Source organism: Acipenser ruthenus, chromosome 10 (genome assembly GCF_902713425.1).
Source record: "Acipenser ruthenus chromosome 10, fAciRut3.2 maternal haplotype, whole genome shotgun sequence".
Classification (NCBI taxonomy): Eukaryota; Metazoa; Chordata; class Actinopteri; order Acipenseriformes; family Acipenseridae; genus Acipenser; species Acipenser ruthenus.
Window position 1 is genome coordinate 14,486,280 of NC_081198.1, and position 26,339 is coordinate 14,512,618.

A 26,339-nucleotide genomic window follows, 5' to 3' on the forward strand; every position below is an offset into this window, starting at 1 on the left:
AAAGTGTCGTTTACAGTTTGCCACAAGCCACCTGGGAGACACACCAAACATGTGGAAGAAGGTGCTCTGGTCAGATGAAACCAAAATCGAACTTTTTGGCAACAATGCAAAACGTTATGTTTGGCGTAAAAGCAACACAGCTCATCACCCTGAACACACCATCCCCACTGTCAAACATGGTGGTGGCAGCATCATAGTTTGGGCCTGCTTTTCTTCAGCAGGGACAGGGAAGATGGTTAAAATTGATGGGAAGATGGATGGAGCCAAATACAGGACCATTCTGGAAGAAAACCTGATGGAGTCTGCAAAAGACCTGAGACTGGGACGGAGATTTGTCTTCCAACAAGACAATGATCCAAAACATAAAGCAAAATCTACAATGGAATGGTTCACAAATAAACATATCCAGGTGTTAGAATGGCCAAGTCAAAGTCCAGACCTGAATCCAATCGAGAATCTGTGGAAAGAACTGAAAACTGCTGTTCACAAATGCTCTCCATCCAACCTCACTGAGCTCAAGCTGTTTTGCAAGGAGGAATGGGCAAAACTGATAGAGACATACCCCAAGCGACTTACAGCTGTAATCGCAGCAAAAGGTGGCGCTACAAAGTATTAACTTAAGGGGGCTGAATAATTTTGCACGCCCAATTTTTCAGTTTTTTATTTGTTAAAAAAGTTTGAAATATCCAATAAATTTCGTTCCACTTCATGATTGTGTCCCACTTGTTGTTGATTCTTCACAAAAAATTACAGTTTCATATCTTTATGTTTGAAGCCTGAAATGTGGCAAAAGGTCGCAAAGTTCAAGGGGGCCGAATACTTTCGCAAGGCACTGTATCTTACGGCTTATATATATACAGATAAGACCTTTTCAAAACCTTGTAGATCACACAGGACTTGGTGATTTTAGATGGCATTGAAAGGATGGTACATTTCCAGCTGCCAATCTCTTTCTGCCATGCAGTGCATATTATCTACAGTATGTCGCCTTGGATAAAGGCGACTGCCAAATAAATAAATAATCTAGAAATGGAATGTTCACACATCTGCATTAAATTATTTGTGAAGCTTAGCTCTGAAAAAGGCCCATAGCTGCTGATACAGCTTAAAATAACATGGAGATACAGTATGGCCGTAATAGTGACGTTCATCTCATTACCTTTGATTGATTGATTACAGCAGTTGTGTCAAGGAACACCAAGGACTCGCGGTATGTCACGACTTATCATATACAGTAACATTATTGGTATTGTTTTGGCTGTTGCTGTACAATCCTGCTAAAGTTGCTTACTGTAGGAAACATGTTATTGATCACTGGTGCACAGCATGATAATATATAAAAGTATATATACAGTACACCCTCGAGGGGTTCGTTATAGCGAAAGGACAATCAAAATGAAGGATAAACTGTTGGATTAAGTTAATGAGATTGTAGAATTGCATGTACCTGTTCGTCTCATGTATGCAGTATTCTGCCTTTGCTTTATCCTATTTGTCAAAGAATTAAAATGCAGTACAAAAAGCACAAATCCTGAATTGAAGCTGAACATTTATTCAAAATTAATCGGATACAAATAGTTTCAAAGTGCACCAAATCTTAATCCAGCATGCAAGAATCCCGAACTGAGTTTTTATTCCCAAACATCCCGACATGAAAAGTTCATCAGATCCTCAAGTGTTGTGTTTTTTTTTTCTTTAATCAATTTTGCTTTGCCGCATGGTTGACAGCCTATATTCACGACAGAGACATGCCTACGTTACTCCTTTTTCAAACGATTAATATTGTTTCCAGTTTTGTGCAACATGAAAATGAGTTTAGTTTCGGAGGCACAGTTATACAGCGCATCCTTTTTATTAAGACGAAAGTGTTGACTTCACTGCAGAGGTGGCATTATTAATTGGGGTCCAGGGGCCAGGTTCATTCTACCCAAAGGTTCATTATAATGAAGGGCGTTATATCGTGTGTGTGTGTGTGTGTGTGTGTGTGTGTGTGAGTGAATATGAGATGGGCTTCAAGCGCTGTCAGAGTCGAAGATTTGTGTTGCTGTCTTGGTTGGTTCTTCCATTGGTGGAGGATGATTGTAAATCTTCAGAGACAGATTTGTGGATGTTGTCGAGTGATTTGAAATTTTGAAAGTCATTGACATGAATGTCTTTAATTTCCTGATTCTCTCCAGTTTCTCTAATATAAGAATGTACCAGCTTTACATCAATCAATCAATTAAATTAATTAATTAATTAAACATATTCTCATTTTGTTGATCATTATGAGCATTTCTTAACTGTGGGTTTTGTCGTGTGATTGAAAACGAGACATTTTGTGTTTGAATTGAAAGCGGTCTCGAGGTGTCGAATGGGCCGAGTATATTTTCCTCTAGAGGAATTATGACATTTTGACGTCGCTACTGTGCTATTCTAGATGCAAATATAGCCATCATCCATGTATTGTGTGTGTATATATATATATATATATATATATATATATAAGATCCAACTCCAGGCCCAATGAGTGTATAAGGAGTGAATATGAGATGAAGGTGAGGTTTTTGTAATAGAGAGGAAGTAGTTTGTCTCACACGCGCAGTGCCTTCTCTGGTTTTAACTATATGACCAGTGCTTTATGTCTTCTGTTATGACCTGCTCTCTATACTACCCTAATAGAGGGATTCCCCTGTAACTCTGTAGTGTGGTTGCAGTATGTGTGACGCTGAGCTGTAGGATCTGACTTTTAAAACGTGCATTTCCTTTGCAAATCATTCCTTGCTTTGTGTTTGTCATTTTAAAGCCTATCTTTCATATTTTCAGGTTATATATTTAAAGAAGACTCCAGAGGAAGCCTACAGAGCGCTGGTCTCCGGATCCAATGCGTCGTATCTGCCATTCAGGTGAGCCGCAAAATAATTAATGAAACTTCTTCTGGGATTTCTCAAATAACAAATAAATGCCTCTCGGTATACTGTCTGAAATGCATTGAGTGATGCTACTGTGATCATATGTTGTACAAACATGGTCCGTCTGCATGCTTAACAATACAAACAATTTATGTTTTTCCATGGTCTAACCCACATCCATTTTGCCTAGTCACATGATCAGTAAGTCACATGCTCAAAGAATCTCTCCTGGTTGGCCTGTGGCAATTCCAGGAAACATGTTTTGTGTTTTCTGGGCAACAGGACACATCCAACCTACATTTCCTTGTGTAATCTGGGTTTAGCTAAGGTTGCATGGGCCTGCAGTGATGTCACTCGACCACTGTGGCATTATATATATATATATATATATATATATAAACGTGTGTTTTAGACTAAAATTAAACCGCTCATTTCGGAAAATTACTTTCCTTCAGTCAGACTCCGAATCTGCTTTAAGCAATAGCAGCACTGAATACAAAGATATTCAACGCCAAGTCTCTCAACACTTTTTACAAATAGATTTAACACGCTACATTACACACTGTAGCTGCCCGACTGTAATCGCCAGGCTGAGCATGTATCAATGGGGGGAAAAAAAAGAAAAAAAAAGCATAGCTGTGTTTCACAAGAATATTTTGACCAGCTTCAAAGTTCTCAGGTTTTCATTGTTGATTCTGAATAATTCATAATTCAAAACAAATGAAGTTATGTTAAAGGCTGCAGGGATATGCAAATGGATAAGGTGTCTATATCTATATAATATAATATAATATAATATAATATACAGACGTGCTCAAATTTGTTGGTACCCTTACAGCTCATTGAAATAATGCTTCATTCCTCCTGAAAAGTGATGAAATTAAAAGCTATTTTATCATGTATACTTGCATGCCTTTGGTATGTCATAGAATTAAGCAAAGAAGCTGTGAAAAGAGATGAATTATTGCTTATTCTACAAATCTATTCTAAAATGGCCTGGATACATTTGTTGGTACCCCTTAGAAAAGATAATAAATAATTGGATTATAGTGATATTTGAAACTAATTAGTTTCTTTAATTAGTGTCACACATGTCTCCAATCTTGTAATCAGTCATTCAGCCTATTTAAATGGAGAAAAGTAGTCACTGTGCTGTTTGGTATCATTGTGTGCACCACACTGAACATGGACCAAAGAAAGCAAAGGAGAGAGTTGTCTGAGGAGATCAGAAAGAAAATAATAGACAAGCATGGTAAAGGTAAAGGCTACAAGACCATCTCCAAGCAGCTTGATGTTCCTGTGACAACAGTTGCAAATATTATTAAGAAGTTTAAGGTCCATGGAACTGTAGCCAACCTCCCTGGGTGCGGCCGCAAGAGGAAAATCGACCCCAGAGGAAAATCGACCCCAGTCAGTTTCTGATCGCACCATCCGTCGCTTTTTGAGCGAAAGTGGGCTCCATGGAAGAAGACCCAGGAGGACTCCACTTTTGAAAGAAAAACATAAAAAAGCCAGACTGGATTTTGCTAAAATGCATATTGACAAGCCACAATCCTTCTGGGAGAATGTCCTTTGGACAGATGAGTCAAAACTGGAGCTTTTTGGCAAGTCACATCAGCTCTATGTTCACAGACGAAAAAATGAAGCTTTCAAAGAAAAGAACACCATACCTACAGTGAAACATGGAGGAGGCTCGGTTATGTTTTGGGGCTGCTTTGCTGCGCCTGGCACAGGGTGCCTTGAATCTGTGCAGGGCACAATGAAATCTCAAGACTATCAAGGATTTCTGGAGCGAAACGTACTGCCCAGTGTCAGAAAGCTCTGTCTCAGTCGCAGGTCATGGGTCCTCCAACAGGATAATGACCCAAAACACACAGCTAAAAGCACCCAAGAATGGATAAGAACAAAACATTTGAGTATTCTCCAGTGGCCTTCTATGAGTCCTGATCTGAATCCTATCGAACATCTATGGAAAGAGCTGAAACTTGCAGTCTGGAGAAGGCACCCATCAAACCTGAGACAGCTGGAGCAGTTTGCTCAGGAAGAGTGGGCCAAACTACCTTTTGACAGGTGCAGAAGTCTCATTGAGAGCTACAGAAAACGTTTGATTGCAGTGATTGCCTCTAAAGGTTGTGCAACAAAATATTAGGTTAGCGGTCCCATCATTTTTGTCCATGCCATTTTCATTTGTTTTCTTATTTACAGTATTATGTTGAATAAAAAATCAAAAGCAAAGTCTGATTTCTATTAAATATGGAATAAACAATGGTGGATGCCAATTACTTTTGTCAGTTTCAAGTTATTTCAGAGAAAATTGTGCATTCTTCGTTTTATGTGGAGGGGTACCAACAAATTTGAGCATGTCTGTATATGTGTATATATATATATATATATATATATATATATATATATATATATATATATATAAATTATAGATTTAAGATATATATATAATCTATCAGGAGAGAAAGGCTTTGGTTAATGGTAGAAACATGGTGAGTTTGGAGGCATTATAAGCCCTGTTCACACTTGTATCGGTACAATACTAGTACAGTTTGTTTCGGTATAGAATATACCGGTACAAAACCACTTTCTGTCCTAACTCACTTTTCAATACTGGTACAGTTGTGATATACCTGTCCACATTAATGTATGTTTAATAAAAAATATCTGTTTTGTTTCTTAAACCCATTCATTAAAATACCAGTGTGCCCCTGCATCTGTTTACTACAGATTACATAACATTTCTTCTAGTCCTATCCTTTTTCTGCTTAAAGCTATTTTAATATGCTGCAATGTTGTTGTGTTTTTTTTGTTTGTTTTTTTTTTATTGTATGAAGCTAATCAAGAACAATTAATACATTCAGAAATAAAACAAACATATTGTGATTGATTGCATATAAACAGTACTTCGGTAAGATATGTATTGAAAGCCTGTGCTACCACTGTGTGTGACTGAAACTTTTTGTACTGGAAAATTGTTTTAAAACTTGAGTTGACAATATTTTACATTGCCATTTTACATTACATTGTTTTCACGTTAATTAGAACCGTGTTGGCAGGGTGAAGGGCATGGTCCTTGAAACTCTGTGACCACAGTGTAATGGAGACTGTCGCACTGTGTCTTTATCATCGTATGCTCACCATTGTTCTCCCTCATGAAGCCATGGACATGTGCATTTATCTTGTAACGAGTTATGGAATCGCCCATACTATGCGTCCATATGTACGTATTTCATGATTACATTTTTTTAATCTTGTGATTTCAAATGCATATTCTGGTTTTCCATGATTGATACTAATCCATGACAACCTGGTGTTACTTTTTAAAGGTAGCCCAAATAGAACCCAATTGCTAAAATACCCAATGGTCATTCCTTCCGGCCTGATTTGCATTCAGATATTCCAGTGTGTCAGACAGTGAAGTTTATAACACTACCACTACCTGTCGGTGCTGCCTCCTGTGTAGCATTGAATGCAAACAAAATCTTTTATTATCTCAAAATGATCACAAGTCATTCATACTTAGACTTCCTTCTGATTTTTGTGCAGCTCTTTGAGAGGACCTAGCCTTGGAACATGCTATATTGGTGCAATGTTGTTATATTTATTTAGTGGTTCCTTATCTCTCACACACATGCTTTCTATGGCGGTTTTGTCTCGAGGGTCTATTTATGTTCCTGGTTTAAATAAATTAAATACCGCAATGGTTATTAAGCTTCAAAGCAGCCTCTGTTAGCATTTCATATCCTCGGATTTAGTGAAGATCCCATTTCCTTGGTGGTGTTTATTTATAGACCTTGTTATCTCTTTTAGCCTCATCCTAAGAAAGAATCGAGCACTGGGAAATACCTACAGCGGTTTCAGTGCTACACTATTTAGCATTATGTGCACCCATAGAAATGCAGCAGACTAATCCTTACCTACTGTAACTAGTCTGAACTGTTCTATCATAATGAAATGCACGCTGATGGCAGCTGTAGAAACAAAACTGCAGTATCATTCTTATTTCTGTGGCAGTGTGTAAAAGATTTTCACAAGTCCTGTCTATTTTGTTATTACTGGTTGTTGATTTAAAAATCTTTTAAAACAAATAGATAAGGCACATTTAGTATGGCACAGGCATCAGGTCTCACTAATCCCTAATCCCGCCTGGTTGGGAATAGTGAGTGTACTGTAGATAAGCAGCGTATTATGAAGAAATGAACATGTACTGCATGCTTACACAGAAAAACAAGGCAACACACTTTTAATGTATTCATTTGATTTTCCCTTTGAAACTGTTGAAACTCCAGTGATGTTTTGTTTTGTCTTTTTTTCTTTTTCTTTTAGGCTATTTCTTTAACTATCCATTAGCAGATTAAAATATTACCAGCTATAGCAATCCTTACTTGAGCATCTTTTTGTATTGGAAAGTTTTTCAAAAATCTATGTAGAAGTTGCAGAAAGTGTTTTACATGCAGCTTGCCCTTAACTGGACACAGTGTGATCTGTGATGCAGACTAAAGCCCCTTTCACACTGGCATGATCTACCAGGGTCAGAACCTACCCAGGCAGGACCTGGTGTACTCGGGTACGCGATTTCACACTGCTTCTGATAAAGCAGGGTTGACCTGGGTGACAGATGCAAGTAAACAATACACGTATCAATGCCCCGGAAGCAGCTTGTTACAGACACTTCCATCCAAGCTTCTCTGGATTGAACCGTCGGCCCAAATGTTGATTAGAGAAAATGTTTCTTCACCCCTGCTGCAATCTGACTCATGGTGTGTCTCAAGCAACAAAAATATGGCGAAACAGAATAAACAGAAATGTTCTTGCGGAAGTGAAACTTTCACTGCAGGCGTGGCTGTTTGTTATTACGTTGGCTCACGAACGGCCGTCAAGCATTTTGTCTCACTCAACCCTGGTCAAAGCGTGTCAACCCACTTCCTGAGGTGGGTCACTGGGACTCGAGTTAACCCGGGTCTGACCCAGGTACGTGGTTTCACACTACACAGGATTGTGACCCGGGTAGCCGGGACCCGGGTCCGGACCTGAGTAGAAGTGCCAGTGTGAAAGGGGCTTAAGTGACACTGTGCTGTGCTTTGCCTCTTGTGACTTGTGTTCTAATCTGGGTTTGGGGAGATTAAAGATGTAGTGCCTTTCTGGACTGTGGTGTAAATCAGGTACAGAAATCTTTTGTTCAGAATCCTTAAGAGAAGCGCAAGGCTGCTGTTATTACAGTTTAAGAGGTGTTACTGCAGCTTTTGTTAAGTGGCCAGGATTTCAGCATTGCTACAGGATTGGTCCTTGCAATGACTGGTACTGTTATGATTAGTTCCAGTGTTTTGTTAAACTTGGACTGAAGCCCCTTTTCAAAGTAATTTGCAAAAGTTTGCCCACATTTTTGTCTGAAAAAAAAAAACTAAAAAAAATCAAACATTTTTTTTTTTTACCATAAACTAGTATAAAACTTTGTGTGCTGTTTTAAGGGACATTTTTAAAGTTCAGTGACATGAAAATAAATGTAATCTAAGAGTAACAGAAATTGTGAGTTGTGCTGGCAGCTTGACTAAGCATCTTGTACATAATTATTACCTTTAACACTGCTTCCCAACTCAACTGGTGTGAATTTGATCACTTGTGTAACACAGATTTACCTAAACAGACACCCAGCTGTGTAGTTCCCCTGGCGTATCCACAAAGCTGTTCCTATGAATTCTGAGTGCTCCGCTCTTCTCCATCAAGAGACAGTACCATGCAGATACAGTAGTTGCCTGGATTCCCCTGGTTGGTTTTTGAAGATGAGCTTTGTGTTTCTGAGATGGGTTTATTGAAGACTGATTCTGTTTCACCGTTAAATGTTAGTTGGCCACAAGCCAGAAGAGGACCTTAAAAACGAGACTCTCTGCTGCCTTGATTTTGGCATAGATATATCATCATTTTATGGAGTCAACTGAGATTTTCTGTTTGGATATTGATTATTCGTTTACTTGAACTGTTTACTCGGTGCTGTTATTTAGCAAGAGTTCTTTTTTTTTTATAGTAAAGGAAAGGCTAAACAGCTGTTTTGTTGTGCATAGTAATTATCATTGGTAGGAACAGCAGAGTGGTGCAGTGCATATAGATAAAAGGGTGCTGAAGGCAAACTGAATAAATGCATATGATATGATGAAAACCTGCTTATTAAACTTACATATGCAATAAAGTATAGAAATCAGCATTTTCTATTTTCTTTATTTTTTGATTTTCTTTGGATGGCTAAATAGCTTTTTACAGATTTAAAGATTTTAAAAGCATAACCCCTGACTATACAGTAGGTGAGCACCACTAAAGTGCAGGTCACCCTCTGTTTTTACCTAGAAAGAATACTCAACCCCCAGTTGCCCTGAATACATTACTGTAGATGGTTCTCTATACAAATCCCTTTCCTTGTGCTGAAGACAAATTGAATACAAATGGTGTGGTTTTAAACTTCTGTGTTGGACCAACCAGCTACAGTAGTGCAACCTCTTGATTACGGCATACTGAGCTTTCATAGTTTAATTCTGAGGGACTCTGTCTTAGATTGACTTGATAGCATACCAGAAAGTCGCACAAGTAACATTACACTTGGTAACATGGTAAAGGTCGCGAGTAAACCACCCACTGGAAATGTGTACAAGCTCTGCATTCCCCATGCCGATACTGGGCTTAACAATTGCATGTTTCATCTTAATTGTGGAAGAGTTCTGCTCTAATTGCAGCGTACTTCATAAGGTGTGACGCAGGTCTAAATTTAATGTTATGCTGACTCCAGATTTGACATTGAAATGTGATGCTCCATCTCCAAGGGTGTAGTTGGAGGAGGGGGAGGAGGGGGATGGGAGGAATAAACATCATATAAAACAAAACGATTAAACTGAGTTCCTGTAAACTGTGGGAGCCATTTTGGCTGGGGAGTGAGAGCCAACGGTTTGAATCCCAGCTTGGACACTAACTTAATTACTAAGCTGTTCACTGGGCTGAAGCATGACTACACTGGAACTGTATTAGTTTATTCCAAACCTGTGTCAGCCAGGTTGGCACGTGTTGACCATGACAAGGTGTTTAAAATGTTCTGGAATGATACAGTGTGTATTGATAACCACCTCTACAGTGATTGATTCAGTGCAGCTGGAGGTGCACTGTTCTGTCTTAAAATCTAGGATGTCCCGTTCTTTCGTGATGCCCATCTATACTCGCAGGATGTGCGATTTGTCCCTGGTCTATAACATTTTTAAACTTTCGTTGGATTTAAAAAACACATTTTTCCATAAACGGGATATGCATGGAACGCTGTGTCTGTTGTACTCACGAGGATGGAGGGCAACAGCCAGCCTGCCCCCCTTTGAAGCCACACTGGTTATTCAGCTATACTCCATGAACACTTATTTAAAAAAAAATACAAAATATTGCACCACCCTTTTATATATATCCTTTGGTGGTGCAATATTCATATTCTAGATTCTGTAGTGCCCTGGAGGAGGATAAGTTGTTCTATAGAGCATATTTCTAGGACAGTAATCTGTACTTTAATGACAAATTAAAATGGCAAGAGGGTGAATTCATTGTATTTAATGCTTTTACCAACTTGAAATGCTACTTTATGTATGTGTCCGTGAGCACTCCCAGGAGGGTGTTGCTTTACTTCAGGGAAAGACTGGATTATCATTGCTGTTTCACTTCTGTGCTGCAAGCCCCTACATTACCTAATACAGGAAACAGGAAAGCATGATCTTACTCCCCGAACAGGAAAGTTTCAACTGTACGCTGTTGTGCCTTTCCTGGACATGTTTTCACAGTGCCCAGTGGGACAGATCACAGCATGGGCGGTTTCCTGGAACTTGATTTCATTTTAAATATTTCTAATTTAATATGGATACAGTAGGTACACTCTTGTCTCCAAAGCCTCATTTCTTGATTCCCATTTTAAGCACTGACCAGATCAAATGCAATGATACCTCCATGCTGTTTATTAGGTCTTGCTGGGATCCAAGCTATCGTTTTTTATAGCGTCTTTTAATAAAATAGCCAAATAATAAAAACTATAGTATCGTCTGGGTAATTATTTAATGATAATGTTGAATAAAATGCCAACACCCTCTGTTATCTTTGTCACAATTCTTTGTCGGTTTACAGTGTCATCATTTAAAATGATGTGCTATGGCAGTGCCATAATCTTTGATTTACCTTAAGCACTTTTTAGAAACCATAGGTGCCTTTCATTTTGGAACATAAAGATTAATACAAGCTCTTTAAATAGGAGATGGTAAAGACAGCACAGTTGTATTTTAACTCATGTGTTCATATTCATATGATTGTTATCTTACTTGCGCTTGTTTGCTTTATTGATGCTTGTGTGTTTATTGAATACTTATTAAAATATTAATTAGATAATCTGAAACAACCAGAGCCTCTCCACCCATTTCCACTAAGTGGCTTCAGGTCACCACTTAACTGATAAATAATAATAATAATAATAATAATAATAATAATAATAATAATAATAATAATAATAATAATAAAGTAAAACACAGTTGTGGTTATGCGAGTCACTGTTTATTTTTCCAGTGGTGCGCTCATTTCATAATTACAATACATCAATCCTCCCTCCCACAGAATGCCAAACAGTCGGAATACAAACAAGCTTGTGTTTACTGTATGTGTTGTGGGTTACAATGAATGGACATAATAAAAGCAGTCCTTTTTTTTTTTTTTTTGTATTACTGAATAAACGTGTTATTTAAACAGCTGGGGTCTGTGACTGTGTCTTGGTGTTTAGGGAAGTAACACACATTTCAACAGAAGCTAATGACTCCATGATAATATTTACAATCTAGTTCAGACTGTAACCTCTTTCAAAGGGGTGAGAGTATGAAATAACAGTAGTTTCCTGTTGTGGTCTGTGGTGACACAATTGGAAGCCCTCTCGTCACTTGATTTTTATTCAGAGCGCCTCATAATTGGGGATATCCCACAGAAGTACATCCGAAGTACTGAGAGGCACGCTACGTTGATGTAAATACCACCGCCCTTGGAGTCTGCATTAATTCTTCAGGTGTTTTATGTTTGATTTTTATTGACCAAGGTTTGGCATACATTTTGGGGAGGTGGTATTAAGATCTGCCACTGTGATGTTTTGTGTGGTGGTTTTTATTTTTTATTTATTTATTTTTTTTTAATTTAATTTTTCAAGTGGTACAAAAGATGGATTTATGAAAACATCATTTCACAACGTAAAGAAAATAAAATATTGGGGATAGAGGAGGGGGAAACAAAACCTACAAAATTAGGAAAATACAATAATAAATAAATGGCCACTGTTCTTCCCACTGTTTTTTTTTTTTTTTTTTTTTTAGCAGGTCTAATGAGGGGCAGAGTTGAGTGGAAATAATGCTGTATATTAAGGACAGTGCTCCCTTGCAAGTGGGATTTATTTTCAATATGCTATTTTAGACCCCCACATATATTGACTTTGTTTTGTATCTCATCCTCGAAACCTGTTGTGGTTCCCCTTTTAACATTTAACATCTTGGCTCACCGTAGTACCTAACATGCGTCTCTGTTGCTGTCTCTTTCAGGGATGCTTCCTTTGGAAATTGCACATACAACCTAACTGTTCTTGATTGTTTACAAGGAGTCAGAAAGGTAAGAATACTAACATGTTTAGGATGCCAGCTTTGAGTATTTGCTTATTTAGAGGTAGGAGGTTGAACAGAATCGGATGTAATTTGCAGTGGCTTTCCTAGCTATTATTTGCTTTATATTTGAGTAATGGAGGGGAAATGCATGGGTGTACTCATTAAACAACATGGGCAAACTGCCAAAATAGCTAGGGACAGCTTAAGGGTGAATCTCCCAGCCCTTGTGCTGGACTAATTGAAGCTTTGGGGATTTGATTGCAATCGTACTCCCCTCTTTGAATTGTTAGATGACGTTTGTGGAATTTTTTTTAACTGGAAGAAAATGTTCTTTTTAGAATCCTGGATATTAACATTAATTGTTTGCCGATATGCTACCATGACTTAGCTATGTCGTTTAACAAGTGTGAAAATGCCTCCAAGCTCCAGGGCATTGTTCTGAAGCATTCCTTAACAGTCACACACCTTCCTTTGTTGTGATCCTGCTAAATACCATTAGATAATGACATGTGACATCTGTTGTGATGGCAAGAGGGCCTGCTCTATTTCAAGCAATTAACCTTGGTTTCAACTTTAATAATCACATCTTCCTAACGCTGTCTGGTGGGTAAATTAGTGGTGGCTTCCTCATTCTGATTTTTACTGTATTTTGTAAAACATGTTTGCAGGGATGTGTTTGCAGGGATGTTGATAATATTGAGTTATTATCATTTATCTCTAAATCTGCTTTCAACTTATCTGAAGTGCTGGGACTGAACAGCCATTCCATTTAAATCATGTGACAATGTAACCTTTCAACTCTGTTAGCCCCAATCTCTCTCTCTCTCTCTCTCTCTCTCTCTCTCTCTCTCTCTCTCTCTCTCTCTCTCTCTCTCTCTCTCTCTCTCTCATACTAATTTTAAAGACAAACTAAAAATGCCTTTCTTATTCCTGATGATAATCAGCATAGCTTTGGAATATGTACTTTTAAATGGGCAATATGTGGGGGAAAAACCTCATGTTTTGTGATTTACGATAATGTGAATGAAGTTTTTATAGTGCATTGCATGGCCGAAGGCAAAGGGCAGTGAAAAACTACAAGGAATCACTTAAGCGCAGATCAGATCTACTGCTGAATCGCACTTGACATGAGTGGCCCTACCTATTCTTCATTACACAAGTGTCTGAGCGCAGGGCTTATAGATAATATGTTTTCCACCTGGACGATGTTAAGCATTCCCAACCTACACTCCTGTAAATCCCTGAAGAACAAGCCTAGAGCTCTAATAAATGTACCTTGTAGTTCACTTCAGGTTAGTGAAGATCTGTGAACTGTAAATCAGGGGCCTGATCAGGAAGGATGAGCAGGGGTTATCTAATGAGCCTGTCATATATAGAAATAACTAAGAGTAGAATCTGAGAGAGATTTTTAAAGGGAAATCTCTTGGGCCAATTATCAGGGAAATGGCTTACAATAGCATGCAAAGGTGAAGTGTTAATACAAGGTTATTGTGGATCTATAAAGCAACAAAAAATGGTACTCTTCATAATTTTACAGTTTTAAAAATGTATTGCTAAAGGACCTACTGCCTGCACTGTAGCTACAGTATGTACAGCCGGTCTGCTTGTGATGTTTCACAACCTTCACTTTGAAAACCCTTGAGTGTCCGGGCACACTTAAGTTAATAGTTGCTCATATTGAGAGTTTTACTATTTTTTGTAATTACATTTTTTATATTACAAATATATAATTTTTTACCACCTCTGTGATATAAAAGCGATCCGGAATACATACTGTTTGGTGAATGGGCCCCTGTCAGGCTCATGAGAGAGTGTGTTCTACGCCTGCCTTCTTATCAAACTTTTAAAGCTGCTGATGGATCAGGTTTCAGGAGCCCTGGAAATAACACCTAATGCACCTAAAGCAGGCTTGTGTTTATTGATGAAGAGCTCAGAGTGATGCATTTCTGAGCTCCAGAGTAGTATAACATTTCTGTTCTCCTAAAGACTCTGAAACGATACATAAAAAGTAGAGTAACCTGTATTTATGAAATTGAAAATCTGAAAGTGCTTTTTAGTACTCCCCCTTTTTTTTTTTTTTTTTTTTTTTTTTTTTACTTTTAGTATCTTTTATTGTGGGTAACGCTTTAAAATAACAGCTACAGATCCGTAATGAATTCCGGCTGCATCCTTTCCCCTCCTAATTAATTCACTGTTTATTCTTCACTAATTCATACCCTCTTCCTCGCTCACCAGGGGATTGTGAAGTCTTCATTCATTCATGCATGAATGCATGCCTTATACATGTGATCAACATCATGCGATACAAGGAATGAATATGGGTAATTAAATCCACATGAATTAACAGGGCTGAATTCAAAATGAATTACTTCAGAACTCAGAGGAAGGGCCTAAGAGATACAGGTGTTGTTTATGTGGAATTAATTGTGAATTTGCAGCCATTCTTTTAAGATGTTACCCTATTAAATACACATATTCAATTTAAAATATTAAAGTAAGCTTTTTCAATTTGTTTAATTTCCAAAGCATGCATGTTTAATCCGTGTTTAAGAGGCACTGGTTTCTTTTTCATTTTGGCTCAGTTCTGTACATGTTTTGCCATAACCACACATGTACTTTACCTGCTCCTCCTGTCCTCTGTTTTTCAGGCCCTGCAGCACGGCTTCTTTGATTTTGAAACTTTTGATGTGGATGAATATGAGCATTATGAAGTAAGTATCTTTAACTTTCCATGTCGATCAGTGAAGACAGCCAGCCCAAAACACACAGCAGTGCTTTTAAAAGGGATGTTGGATTCCATTGGATTTCCTTTAGGATTAAACATTTTAAACTTCAACTTACTGGAGTATTTTTGTAACCATTCAAAAAAGTATTCATGAAGCCCTCCATTAGAGAGCTGTTACTGCATTATGAAACACTACAACATTAATAGGTAGTAGACTATGTTTGTACAACATGTACATGGATAAGACTGAATAAAAAAAAATAAAAAAAAGCTTACACTGTGCACGTCCTCTTGTATGAACACCACAGCTGACCTCTGTATTTCACATTTGACATATCTTTTAAACATTGACCACTTGAAAAACATTTAAACTCCACACTGTTAACACCTTAGCATTGGCAGCCTGTGGTTTCAGCTACAATTTAATAGTTAGTTAGTAGCTTCAAAATATATTTTCCTCATATCTTATTATGATGTTCCTGGCAATACACAGCAATGCTCTAGATGGGGCTGTAGCTTACTAATATAAAGCCTTTTTGGATGATTTGTATCTGTGTTGCATATGTCTGTGGCAGGCAAATAGCACTGACAGTCAAAGCACTGTTTCAAAAAATACAACTAACACAATAGTTAAGGTAATTGCAATAAGAACCACATATAAAAGCAATAATAAAAGTACCTAAATGTAAGGGGGGAAATGTAATTTGAATTTACTTTTTAACTGTTGACAATACACGTGTTTGAATGAAATGTATAGCATGCTCCCTTTTATAAAAGTTTTACTTAGCAAAAGCGTAGCAAAGTGTAATAAAGCATAAACATTGTAAAGCAGAGTGGTATGCTAAAGCTTATTGAAAAACATGGCAAACTATGGTAAAGGCGTAGTATTACCATGAGAAAAGCATGGGGAAATGCAAAAAACGTATCTAATATTCTGAAAAATATTGCCCTTGTTGAAATGGATTTTATTAGAGCATTTTACAGCACTGGGGAATCCCCTTTTGATTTGCATTAACCACCATTCCTGGATTGCCACTAAAAATAAACGGTTAATGCAGTCCGGGTCTATTCCGTGGTGCTGTATAAAATCACAGCAGGATGCAAGTTGATCAGGTCAGCCCCTATAGTTAAATGGGATTCAGCACTGCTGAAGTTTCTTTATTTAAGTGTATCTCTTACTCTTACTCCTTTGCAGCGTGTAGAAAACGGAGATTTCAACTGGATTGTACCAGGGAAGTTCTTGGCTTTTAGTGGACCTCATCCCAAAAGCAAAATTGAACATGGTAAGAAAGCAGCAGCCCCCGTGATACAGATCTCTTAACACGTAACATATCAGCAGCACATTCACACAAGGCAGACTTTTTTATTTTCACTCGTGTGTCACCCAGTTACCCCACCACAATGCTAGATGCTTGATGGAAGTGCTTCCCCCATTCGGTAGCTGTGCTACAGTTAATAGGACCCGCCCTGGTCCTCCCTGACCCTCTTCTACAAGGTTCAGGTGGAGTCTATTACCTAATTTCTAGAACCCCCCTCCCCACCCAAAGAAGTTGGATTTTATATTATATGAATTTAATTATTAATATCAGAATGACTCATAGCTGAGCTTGGCTTTGCTTGGTAAATGCTGTAGATGGATTGCTGTTGATTAGGAGTGGTAATGTTGTGAGGAGCTAAAAGGAACACCATCTCTCTCAATATACCGAGCCTGTGCTATTCCACGAGGCACCATTCCTTATAGGGGTGTTTCCTGTATTTTGCCTCGGCTATAGCATGCTCTGATGTTTATAAATAACAATTTCAAAATATTTTCACATTAGCTGCTTGAACCAACCCATTGCACACAATTGATAAATTCCTCTACACTTTGTTAAATGTCACAGAAGTGGTAACAGTCTGTCTTGGCTCACTTATATAAATGTCTAATGCTTCTCTGTGTGGAATCTTTATTCCAGACTTTTGCAATTTCTAGAGTTAACAGTAGGCGGCGCTGTTGCATTGCACTATAAATTAGGTCAAGTACTGTATTCCTTCAATCGTAGTCTGAGGCCATATGAAAAATAAAGTGAAATGATAAATATATCTTATAACACATCTTTTTAAAGATGTCATTTGTAACAACCTACTGCTTCAAGTAATGAATATGCTCCTGAATCGATAACCCTGAAACAAATTATGGCTTTGGATCCAGCTTTGGGGAGGATGCCAAGACCAGACTGAGTGTTGGTGTGTGAGAGTGGAAGGGTGTGTTGCACTTGTGTTAATATCAGCACAGACTTATTAAATAGTCTTCAAAGAAGAGACTTGAAGTTTTGTGAACAGTTACCACCTCAGCAGTTCCTTATAGTGTGGCTGATCTTGTTCCTATGTTTTAATTCTCCCTATGGGTTGTGTGTATTCATCTTTGTCTCATGTCTCTCTACAGGGTACCCCCTCCATGCTCCTGAAGCCTACTTTCCCTACTTCCGAAAGCATAACGTCACCACCATCATCCGGCTCAACAAGAAGATTTATGACGCCAGTCGCTTTACAGATGCCGGGTTTGACCACTATGACCTGTTCTTCATTGACGGGAGTACGCCCAGTGATGTCATCATGAGAAGGTTTTTACACATCTGTGAAAGTACGGATGGTGCTGTTGCAGTACATTGTAAAGGTATGGCATCTTTTAATATGCTTGACTGGGGATCTGGATGGAAGAGATAAATGTATATTGAAGTAGTTAAACAAGAAATAATAGTAGGGCTAAAAGAAAAAAAATGTAAACTTAATTTAACCAATATTGAAGAACAAGCTAGGACTATGAGTTGTTAAATGATGATGATATAAGTATAAGACCAGCAAATAGAATGTGAATTAAATAATACGGATACATATGAGGAAGTTAAAAGCAATAAGATCAATAAATCGGTAAAAGAGGTTAAGGAAATTGCGGAGAGACTATACAATAAAGGCATTATATCAAAATAATTTAAAAAGCATGATTGATAATCCAACACACATAATAGCTGAAATAGCAGAAAAACAATTTAGGTCACACGTTGAGAAATTATCAAGCTATGTTAAGGATACAACACAATTTTTAAAAAGACTTAATTCACTAAAGCACAACCTTCCAGAGAATACAATTTTACTTTGCATGGATGTAAAATTCTTGTACCTTAGTGTCCCTCGTAAAGAAACTTTAGAAGCTTGTCAAAAAGCACTAGACAATAGACTAGATAGATTAGAAAACAGTTATTTTACATTTGTTGATAAGAATTACAAACAAAACGATGGTACAGCAATAGGATCTAAATTAGGAATGCATTTTGCCAGTACATACGTGGGGAAAGATAGTTTGGAAACACTTGTGGATTCTACATAATTCAGAACAATTGAAAAAAGTATTTCTTAAGGCTCCAGTAGTAGCATTCAAAAGAGAAGCTAATTTAGGTGATATTTTAGTTCACAGTAAACATATAAAAGAATGATTGACAGAATAGTTTCTACAAATACTTGCACTAGTACATGTAAAGTGTGTAAATACATGGACAAAAGTAAAAAATATCATTAAACATAAGAACAACACATATCCACTAAAAATTAATACCTACTTTAAAAATTGTTTATGGAATAGCCTGTGAAAAATGTGATGAAATAAAATATGTTGGAGAGACTGGAACAACTTTATATAAAATTTCAGAACCACCTTTCATTAATTTAGAAATAAAAAAATGAATGAACCAATAGTACAGCACTTCACCAGTCAAGGACATGACATGAATGATGTAAAGTTTGTAGTATTAGAACAGCTCAAATTAGACAATGCAACATATAGAAAAAGAAAAGAAAGTAAATGGATAAATAGACTGAACACGATTATGCCAGCGGGACTCAAGAGAAAAGAATGAACTAATTAACTTCAATAAATATATAACATTTAAATAAATAAACAAAATTCATTAAAAAGCTGTGCATGCTGATGCGCTGGGGAGGCCAAATCAAGACTGAGCCTCAGAGCCAGCATTGCATGATAATATAAATATAAGTTTCTATAAAACAATGTTAATTCGAATTAATACCGATTCAAAGATAGAAGTAAAAATGATATCACAATATATAGAACACCATTACATCATGTAAGAATAAATCATGGATTTAAATATAAACAATAACAAATAGTTGTCATGCCGTCAGAAACCTATAAATTTCTCCAATATTTTGATTCAAACACACGCTACCCTTGAAAGATATGCACAACATATTGAAATGTTGGTATATATATATATATATATATATATATATATATATATATATATATATATATATATATATATATATATGTATATATATAAATACATTTGTTGACTATTGTTAAAAAATGAAGCCACAAATGTATAATTTTAGTTAATTACAATTTGTTTCTTATGATTTCCAATACTGTTAAAACATGAAGACTGTAATTGCACTAATTGTCCACTTGGTGGAGATATTTGCTTAAAAATAAGATGCTGTTTAGCATGAGCCCTGTTCACAAAGTATTAAGCTTTTTTTAAAAAAGGTGGCAATAAAAAAATAAGCCAACAGTCTTTGTTTTGGGCACAATTATTTTATTCATAAAAAAAAAAAAAGTGAAAAAACATTCTTGAAATAACACAAGTTAAAGCTTTGAGAATAGGGCCCCACGTCTGTTAATGGAAAAATGATTTTCCACTTCATTGCATAATGTATAGTAAGCTAATAGGAACATATTCAAAAGAACCCAGAATGACTATGAATCTAGGGCAGAAACATGTGTATGCATGAAATGCTTATATAAAATGATTTCCATTTCATGAGAGTAGGTGTTAAAACATTATGCTGATATTAGACTCAGCTCTCGCCAAGATAAGCACCAACTAAGACATAGCTTCTTTTACTGTAAACTAATGTGATCCATCTGCGTTTCCTTCCATATAATGATGTAGATATCCTTCTGCCTGGTGTTGATGGCTGAAGTGTAATGCTGGATCCAGGGATCAGCCTATTTTGCCTCCCTAGCGCATCAGCACACACAACGGCTGCAGTGCTGGCTCCAGGGATCAACCACAATGTGTCCTCCCTTGCGCATTAGCATGACAAACGTCTGGACTGAGCTGAGTAGAGTACTTCTCTGGGGTCTTCAAGTGGGCACCTTCTATCCTTGGTGTTTCATCGACTTGCCCACGACATCTTAAGAGGGCTCGACAGTGATTCTGGCATCCCAGCATCACCCCCCTCTTTCCCCGACTCAGCTAAGCCCAGCTTACTTACCTTCCTTTACATCAACGTTTTTTTTTTCTACTGTGCTTGAGGTCCCCAACCAGAATCTTTTCGTCTCAACCAGAACCAGTTGCTGCTCCTCTCTGCTGCTTCAGATAAGTTCTTCACTGTGCGACGCAACTCTTGGCCACTGAATCCGACGTCTCTGAGGAACCGGGTTGTAGAGTGTGCCACAAATCCTCGACAACCCACCTCCACTGGGTAAACCCGGACTCTCCATCCTCGCTGTTCCACTTCAGTGGCTAGTTGAGCATACCGCAGTTTCTTCCTCTCATACGCCTCATCTACAGCATCCTCCCATGGCACTGTTAACTCTACCATGTGAACAAGGCGTGCTGATCCAGACCACAAGGCAATATCAGGTCGAAGGTTAGTGGTGGCAATCTCAGGTGGGAAAATAACAACATATGCCAGCATTTTCCAGTCTCTAGCAGCTTCCAGTTGTCCTAGACGAGTTTTGGTTTTAATACCTTTTCTTGGAGATTGCTCCCCTGGACGGAGAATGTCGTTCTTCGTGTATCGTCTATTGCTGGAATTGGTGGCAACCTGTTGGTCGTGCTGCGCTTTTCTTCCAATGCTAAGGCCAAACATCGTGGTCATGGTCATGGCACCAAGTAAACCGTCCTTGGCTAAGAGCCGCCTTACCTCCTGTCAAAATGTGTCTTAATGTAGCTGCCGATGAACACAAAGGACATGGGGGGTCCTCGCCTACCCAAAGATTTAAGGTTCTGTGGTGATGGGAGAACCATCATATGTTGACCTGATGAGGAAACTGATCCTGCTCTGTTCCATTCATTGTCCATAGATCTCGCCAGCCGATCTTGCGTTTTTCCATACTCTCCCATCTCGTCCATTTCCCTGCTTGGCCTGGGAGTTGCTTCCTCAGGTGCCTCCTTTCTGTAACTAAGCGCTCAATCTCCTGCTGCCATCTAGACTTTACAGGAATAGTTTGTACTTTCTCCTTTCTTTTTTCAACTCCAAACCTTTCACTTCCATATGCGTAGATGGTATCCCCAAATTTATCCGGTATATATTTAGCAGTATATTGGAGTTTTGGATTCTGTTTGGTGATTTTATAATTGACCACCCGTAAATTCTATGCAGTTTAAACATTTTAACACCACTTCTTATAAAGAAGTCCTGTAGCTTTTGGAAACTGATTAAAATGTATTGTTTCCCTTCCTTCCAGCTGGCCTGGGGAGAACAGGGACATTAATAGCTTGCTATCTAATGAAGCACTACAAGTTCACAGCTGCAGAGACCATTGCATGGATCAGGACATGTCGACCCGGGTCTATCATTGGACCACAGCAGCACTTTCTAGAGGAGTAAGTACATTTTAAACTTGCTGTTAAATAGCCATACTTTGTTAAATGCAGTATGTTTAACCATTGAAACCTCCAACACACATTATGTTTTTATACATTTCCTAGTTTGTTTCTGTAAAACCCGCTAAAAATATCTACAGCAACTAAATCTCTTAGGAGTTCCCCCTACCTGTTAAAGGAATGAGAGAAACACTCTTCTGTTTTAGCAGGGTGTGTGTTCTTTATTTCAGGCCTCATTTTATGCATTGGCTTCCTTTTGCACAATATCTTTTTGATGGTCATTTAAAAACGTGCTCTTTTGTCAATACCTGTTTGATTGCTTTAATGCCAGTGATCTTTATGAACATCCTCATGGTCATTAGCAGAGGTACTGTAGAAACACACTAGGGTCAGACCGGGGTCATGTGCTACTGAACTAGAATGTACTGTTCCTCCTGGGAAAACATTCTGTTTAGTAATTCTCTTCAGTTTGTGGAAAAGCAGATTGTACATGATGATTTCAATGAATGGAAATTAGTTTGATACTGAGAGAAAGAAAGTCTAGCCTGGAGCCATTGAGGTGCATTATAAATCTTTATTAGGGTGTGAGTTTGGGTTGTGTAAAATATATTGGCATTTGGCTGAAAAATGTGAAGTTTTAGTTAAATGCTGATTACTGGTTTAGTTTATTTTATGTTATGCAACCAGGGGAGATATATATGTATGTGTGGGTGTGTGGGTTTGTGTCAGCCAGCTGGGATTCAGAACAGCTGACAAACATCTTGCTTTTGGGGAGGAGGGAGAAGAGAGCAGTAGGTGATTAGAAACGCAGACTGTTAAGGGAAACTTTAATCATGCCTTTTGGAATTTCCTTCAGACATGTAAGCCTCTCTAGAGGAAAACAGCATTGTTTGTTATTTTTATTCCAAACAGTAATAGTCACAGTAAGGTTTATAGCATTTCTGTGCTTCAGACACACAGACTACTTATCTTGAGTGCCGGTTGAAAGTTTGCTGACTGCAGCGACACAAACGTTTCTTGAGGCCACTGAACAGGATGTTGATGTTGTCATAAACCTTTGTTTGTTTATGAAGACATTTTTAAAATGTTTTTTGGTAAGATTTTGTATGAATATGCAAGGTTCTTGAAGTTTAAATAACTGTTTTAAAAGTGAGTTTTCAAGTCTGGTCAGTTTTAGGTGGCATCTACCGTTACATAATGGCTGCAATACTGTGAACAATCAATCCATGAGGTTTATAAGAAAGCAAGAACACATGACGGCATATTCAAATATGATCTAATATCCACACACCTGGGAGGTGAAGCCAAGTGCTGTTAAACAAATTTGGACCGCTTTTTTGAACACCCTGGCGTGTGTTATTGCGCTTAGAAAATGGCACCACCCCACCACCACCTCACCACTTCCAAAGTGAATTAGTTGTCAATGGAATCGGGTAGAATGCTTCTGAAAGTTCCAAGCTCTGTCCATATGCTGACATATCTGCACAGGTTGGAACACTTGTTAGCCAATGAAATTGCTCCCTCTATTCTAGCTGTTTTCTAATATGCGTCAGAGAAGAGAATTTTGTCACACAGTGGTATTCCACTATTACTGAAAGGACCTAGTGAAATAGTCTTAGTAGAGAGCTGGTCCTAATGGAGGGAGGTCTTCAGTGTTGTGCTGAGATGAGTCTTATATATTGTGCTGGCCACAAGAAGGTACTGTTGAATAGAATTTATATATATATATATATATATATATATATATATATATATATATATAAAAATAATAATTTGCTCTTGATTTATCTCGTAACAAAGTTTGAGGGTGAATTACATATACAGCATGCTTTTAGAAAAAGAATTGTGACTGACTATGTGCTGTGGCTTCGGAAGATGTCTTGGTCTTGGTTTTTCATTGCATTGCTTTGGCATGCTATTATTGTACATGAAAACTGTAGGTAATTCTGTTTAGTAAGTTTGCCTACCTGACGTTTTCTTAAGTTTTTCAAATCTTTTCGCCCAGGAAACAAGCCAGCCTCAGTGTCCAGGGTGACATCCACAGGTCTAAGCAGAAGCAGAGGCAGCTGGATGCGGGCAGGGTCTCCCACATCATCTCCAGCATGGACGATATCTCCATCAGCGGGAGCCTTTACAAAACACAGAGCATGGACCAGGTGCAAGAGGTGAGGACACTTTTACTAGTTCAGGGCAAACCCCCACCGCACAGAATTTGGAAGCAGTGGTATTTATATGATGATTGTGGAGTGTGGTACAAAATGAAATACTTGTCATCTTATCCAAATGGATTTGAGGGTTATGACTCCCTGTGGTTGACCATGGGGTAATTGAAAAAAGGTGGGGATTTGGGGAGGTGGAAGGATGGGAATCAATTCAGCAGAAAGAGGGATGAGTGACAGTTTGAGTTGTATTTTTTTTTTTTTTTTTTACGATTGATCCTACCTTTTCATGCAGTAAAAGGGAGCGACTGGTTTTCTTTGCATTTGCGCATGTGGTTTCTTCTGGGATACTAGCGTTCGTATAGTTTTTTGCAGCAGCAATGGAAAATGAAGGTCTTTATTTCTGGAGCCCTTCTTGGGCAGCTTTCCCAAGCAGTTCTTGTTTATCCAGTTGAGTTGAGAAGTCATAACTTTCAAATGTAAACATCCAAACCCGCTGGTGTAGTGTTGTTATTTCATGCTGCCACACCTATAGTTTGTTTAAAACAAAATCAAAATAAAAAATGTTTACAGTAATAATAGTGTCTTCCATTCAGCGCCTTGGATTAGCAGTTGGCTGAACTTGGCTGCTTTTAAAAGATTAGTTGGAAACATCAGTACATGACCCGTAAATTATGCTTTACCAGTGGCGCTATGAATTTAGGCATGACTTGGCTTTCGGTGTACTTTGGTGATAAACTTTTAAACCTTGTTTCCTGAAAATCAGCATTTTTATAGCATGAGAGATCACCACTGCCCCCAGCAGCACATTCTGATCATCTGTTTTCATGTTAACAATTCAGTTCAGTGTCTGTTGTACACATCTGAGGAAGATTTCAAAGCTTAGTAACTTTGTAAAACCTTTGTCTTGCCACTTTGCTTCATGGATCTTTTCAAAAGCAGCTTTTTTGGGAATTGTTTGGCAAATAATAATCTCAGCAGAAACAAAAATAGAAAATTATACAGAGCAGGTAACAGGCTACTCAACAGCAAAATGTACATATGAAATAAAGCAATAAAGAGAAGAAATAAAGGTCTGTCATTTACAAATAATGTTATGGCTTTAGCACACTTTGAATAGCTTCTTGTTTCTAAACGCAGACAAGCGAACTGGCAGTAATGTGTCTAATACATGAACAATGTGAGCTTATGCAGATTTTGTTTTTATAATGTTAATTAGATTATGTGCCCTTTCGATATTTGCATTAAGGAGTTTAACCATCCTCAAAATCAAAAGCACATTTGCATGCATATTGTTGAAAGGCAGTCTACTTTGATTTTATTATTAGCATCATTATTGTAATTATTATTCTAGGTTTGAAAATGCTATTGAACAAAAACAAAGAACATGCTTTGCCAGTGTTCTAAGATGCCACGTGACGCACTAGTTAGACCAAACACTTTGTTGTGATGAATTGCGGTGGTATTGTGTTTTATTAAATCTTGGTCGTTCCTTTCTTGGTCCTTGGTGGCTCGTTGTGTGAATTCAGAATGTGAATGACGTACCAGTTTAATATTGATAAGCAGTCCTTCTGGATCTCAACCAGGAAAGGTTTTTAGGAGAATAGCAGGATGCGATCAAACGTGTCCCTGTTGGATTCATATTAACAATTATGAAAAGCAAAACTTCTTTTGTGGTGGAATTCATTGTATAGATTTTTAGAATGAAATTAATTAATCATCTGTGACGTATTACTCAAACTGCTCTGCCCTTTTTATTCACTTGTATTAACCTTCCAATGTGTTGTCACTACAAATTAAGGTACTACATACACTAGAGGCCTATATTGTCCACGGTGGGAAAACTGCAGGTGAAGTGCTCACTCCCAGTAACTGTATGACGCAATTTTTTCTGTGTATTAAATCTGAAACAAAAACACATTGGAAATGTGAAAAAACGCCAAGTTATCAAAAGTGCCCAGCCATTTAAAACGGAGATATCAAAAACACAAGCCAAGTTTCAAGAAACCATTGGGGCAACCTTGCCCAGCACAAAGCACATAGGCACAACTGTAAAACCGATGGGGGGCCAAGGTTACCCCAGTTGTTTTTTTCAAACTTCTATCAAAAACACAAGCTTAGGTAGAAGAAACAATTGGGGCAGCCTTGGCCAGCACCAAGCAAATAGGCACAAGTGTTTTTCATGCGTTTGATCCGCGTTTTATTGTTCCTGAAAACAAGCCAAGGCTGTGTGTTTTATTTATTTTCTTCTAGCCTCTTATTGGGTGGGATGGGTCTGTTTGAATGATCAGTGTCAGCTCTTAACACTG

At 37.9% G+C, this 26,339-nt stretch overlaps 1 protein-coding gene across 2 annotated transcripts in view; it reads left to right on the forward strand.

Moving 5' to 3' along the window:
• Positions 1-26,339, forward strand: part of LOC117401120 (dual specificity protein phosphatase CDC14AB) — a 54,496-nt gene that overhangs the window by 13,208 nt on the left and 14,949 nt on the right. For both annotated transcript variants that reach the window (XM_034001633.3, XM_034001618.3), the window contains exons 5-11: positions 2,806-2,885; positions 12,476-12,542; positions 15,184-15,246; positions 16,456-16,543; positions 17,686-17,916; positions 21,733-21,871; positions 23,877-24,036. In XM_034001633.3, the coding sequence (XP_033857524.1) occupies positions 2,806-2,885; positions 12,476-12,542; positions 15,184-15,246; positions 16,456-16,543; positions 17,686-17,916; positions 21,733-21,871; positions 23,877-24,036 (828 nt within the window). The remainder of the gene's footprint in view (positions 1-2,805; positions 2,886-12,475; positions 12,543-15,183; positions 15,247-16,455; positions 16,544-17,685; positions 17,917-21,732; positions 21,872-23,876; positions 24,037-26,339) is intronic.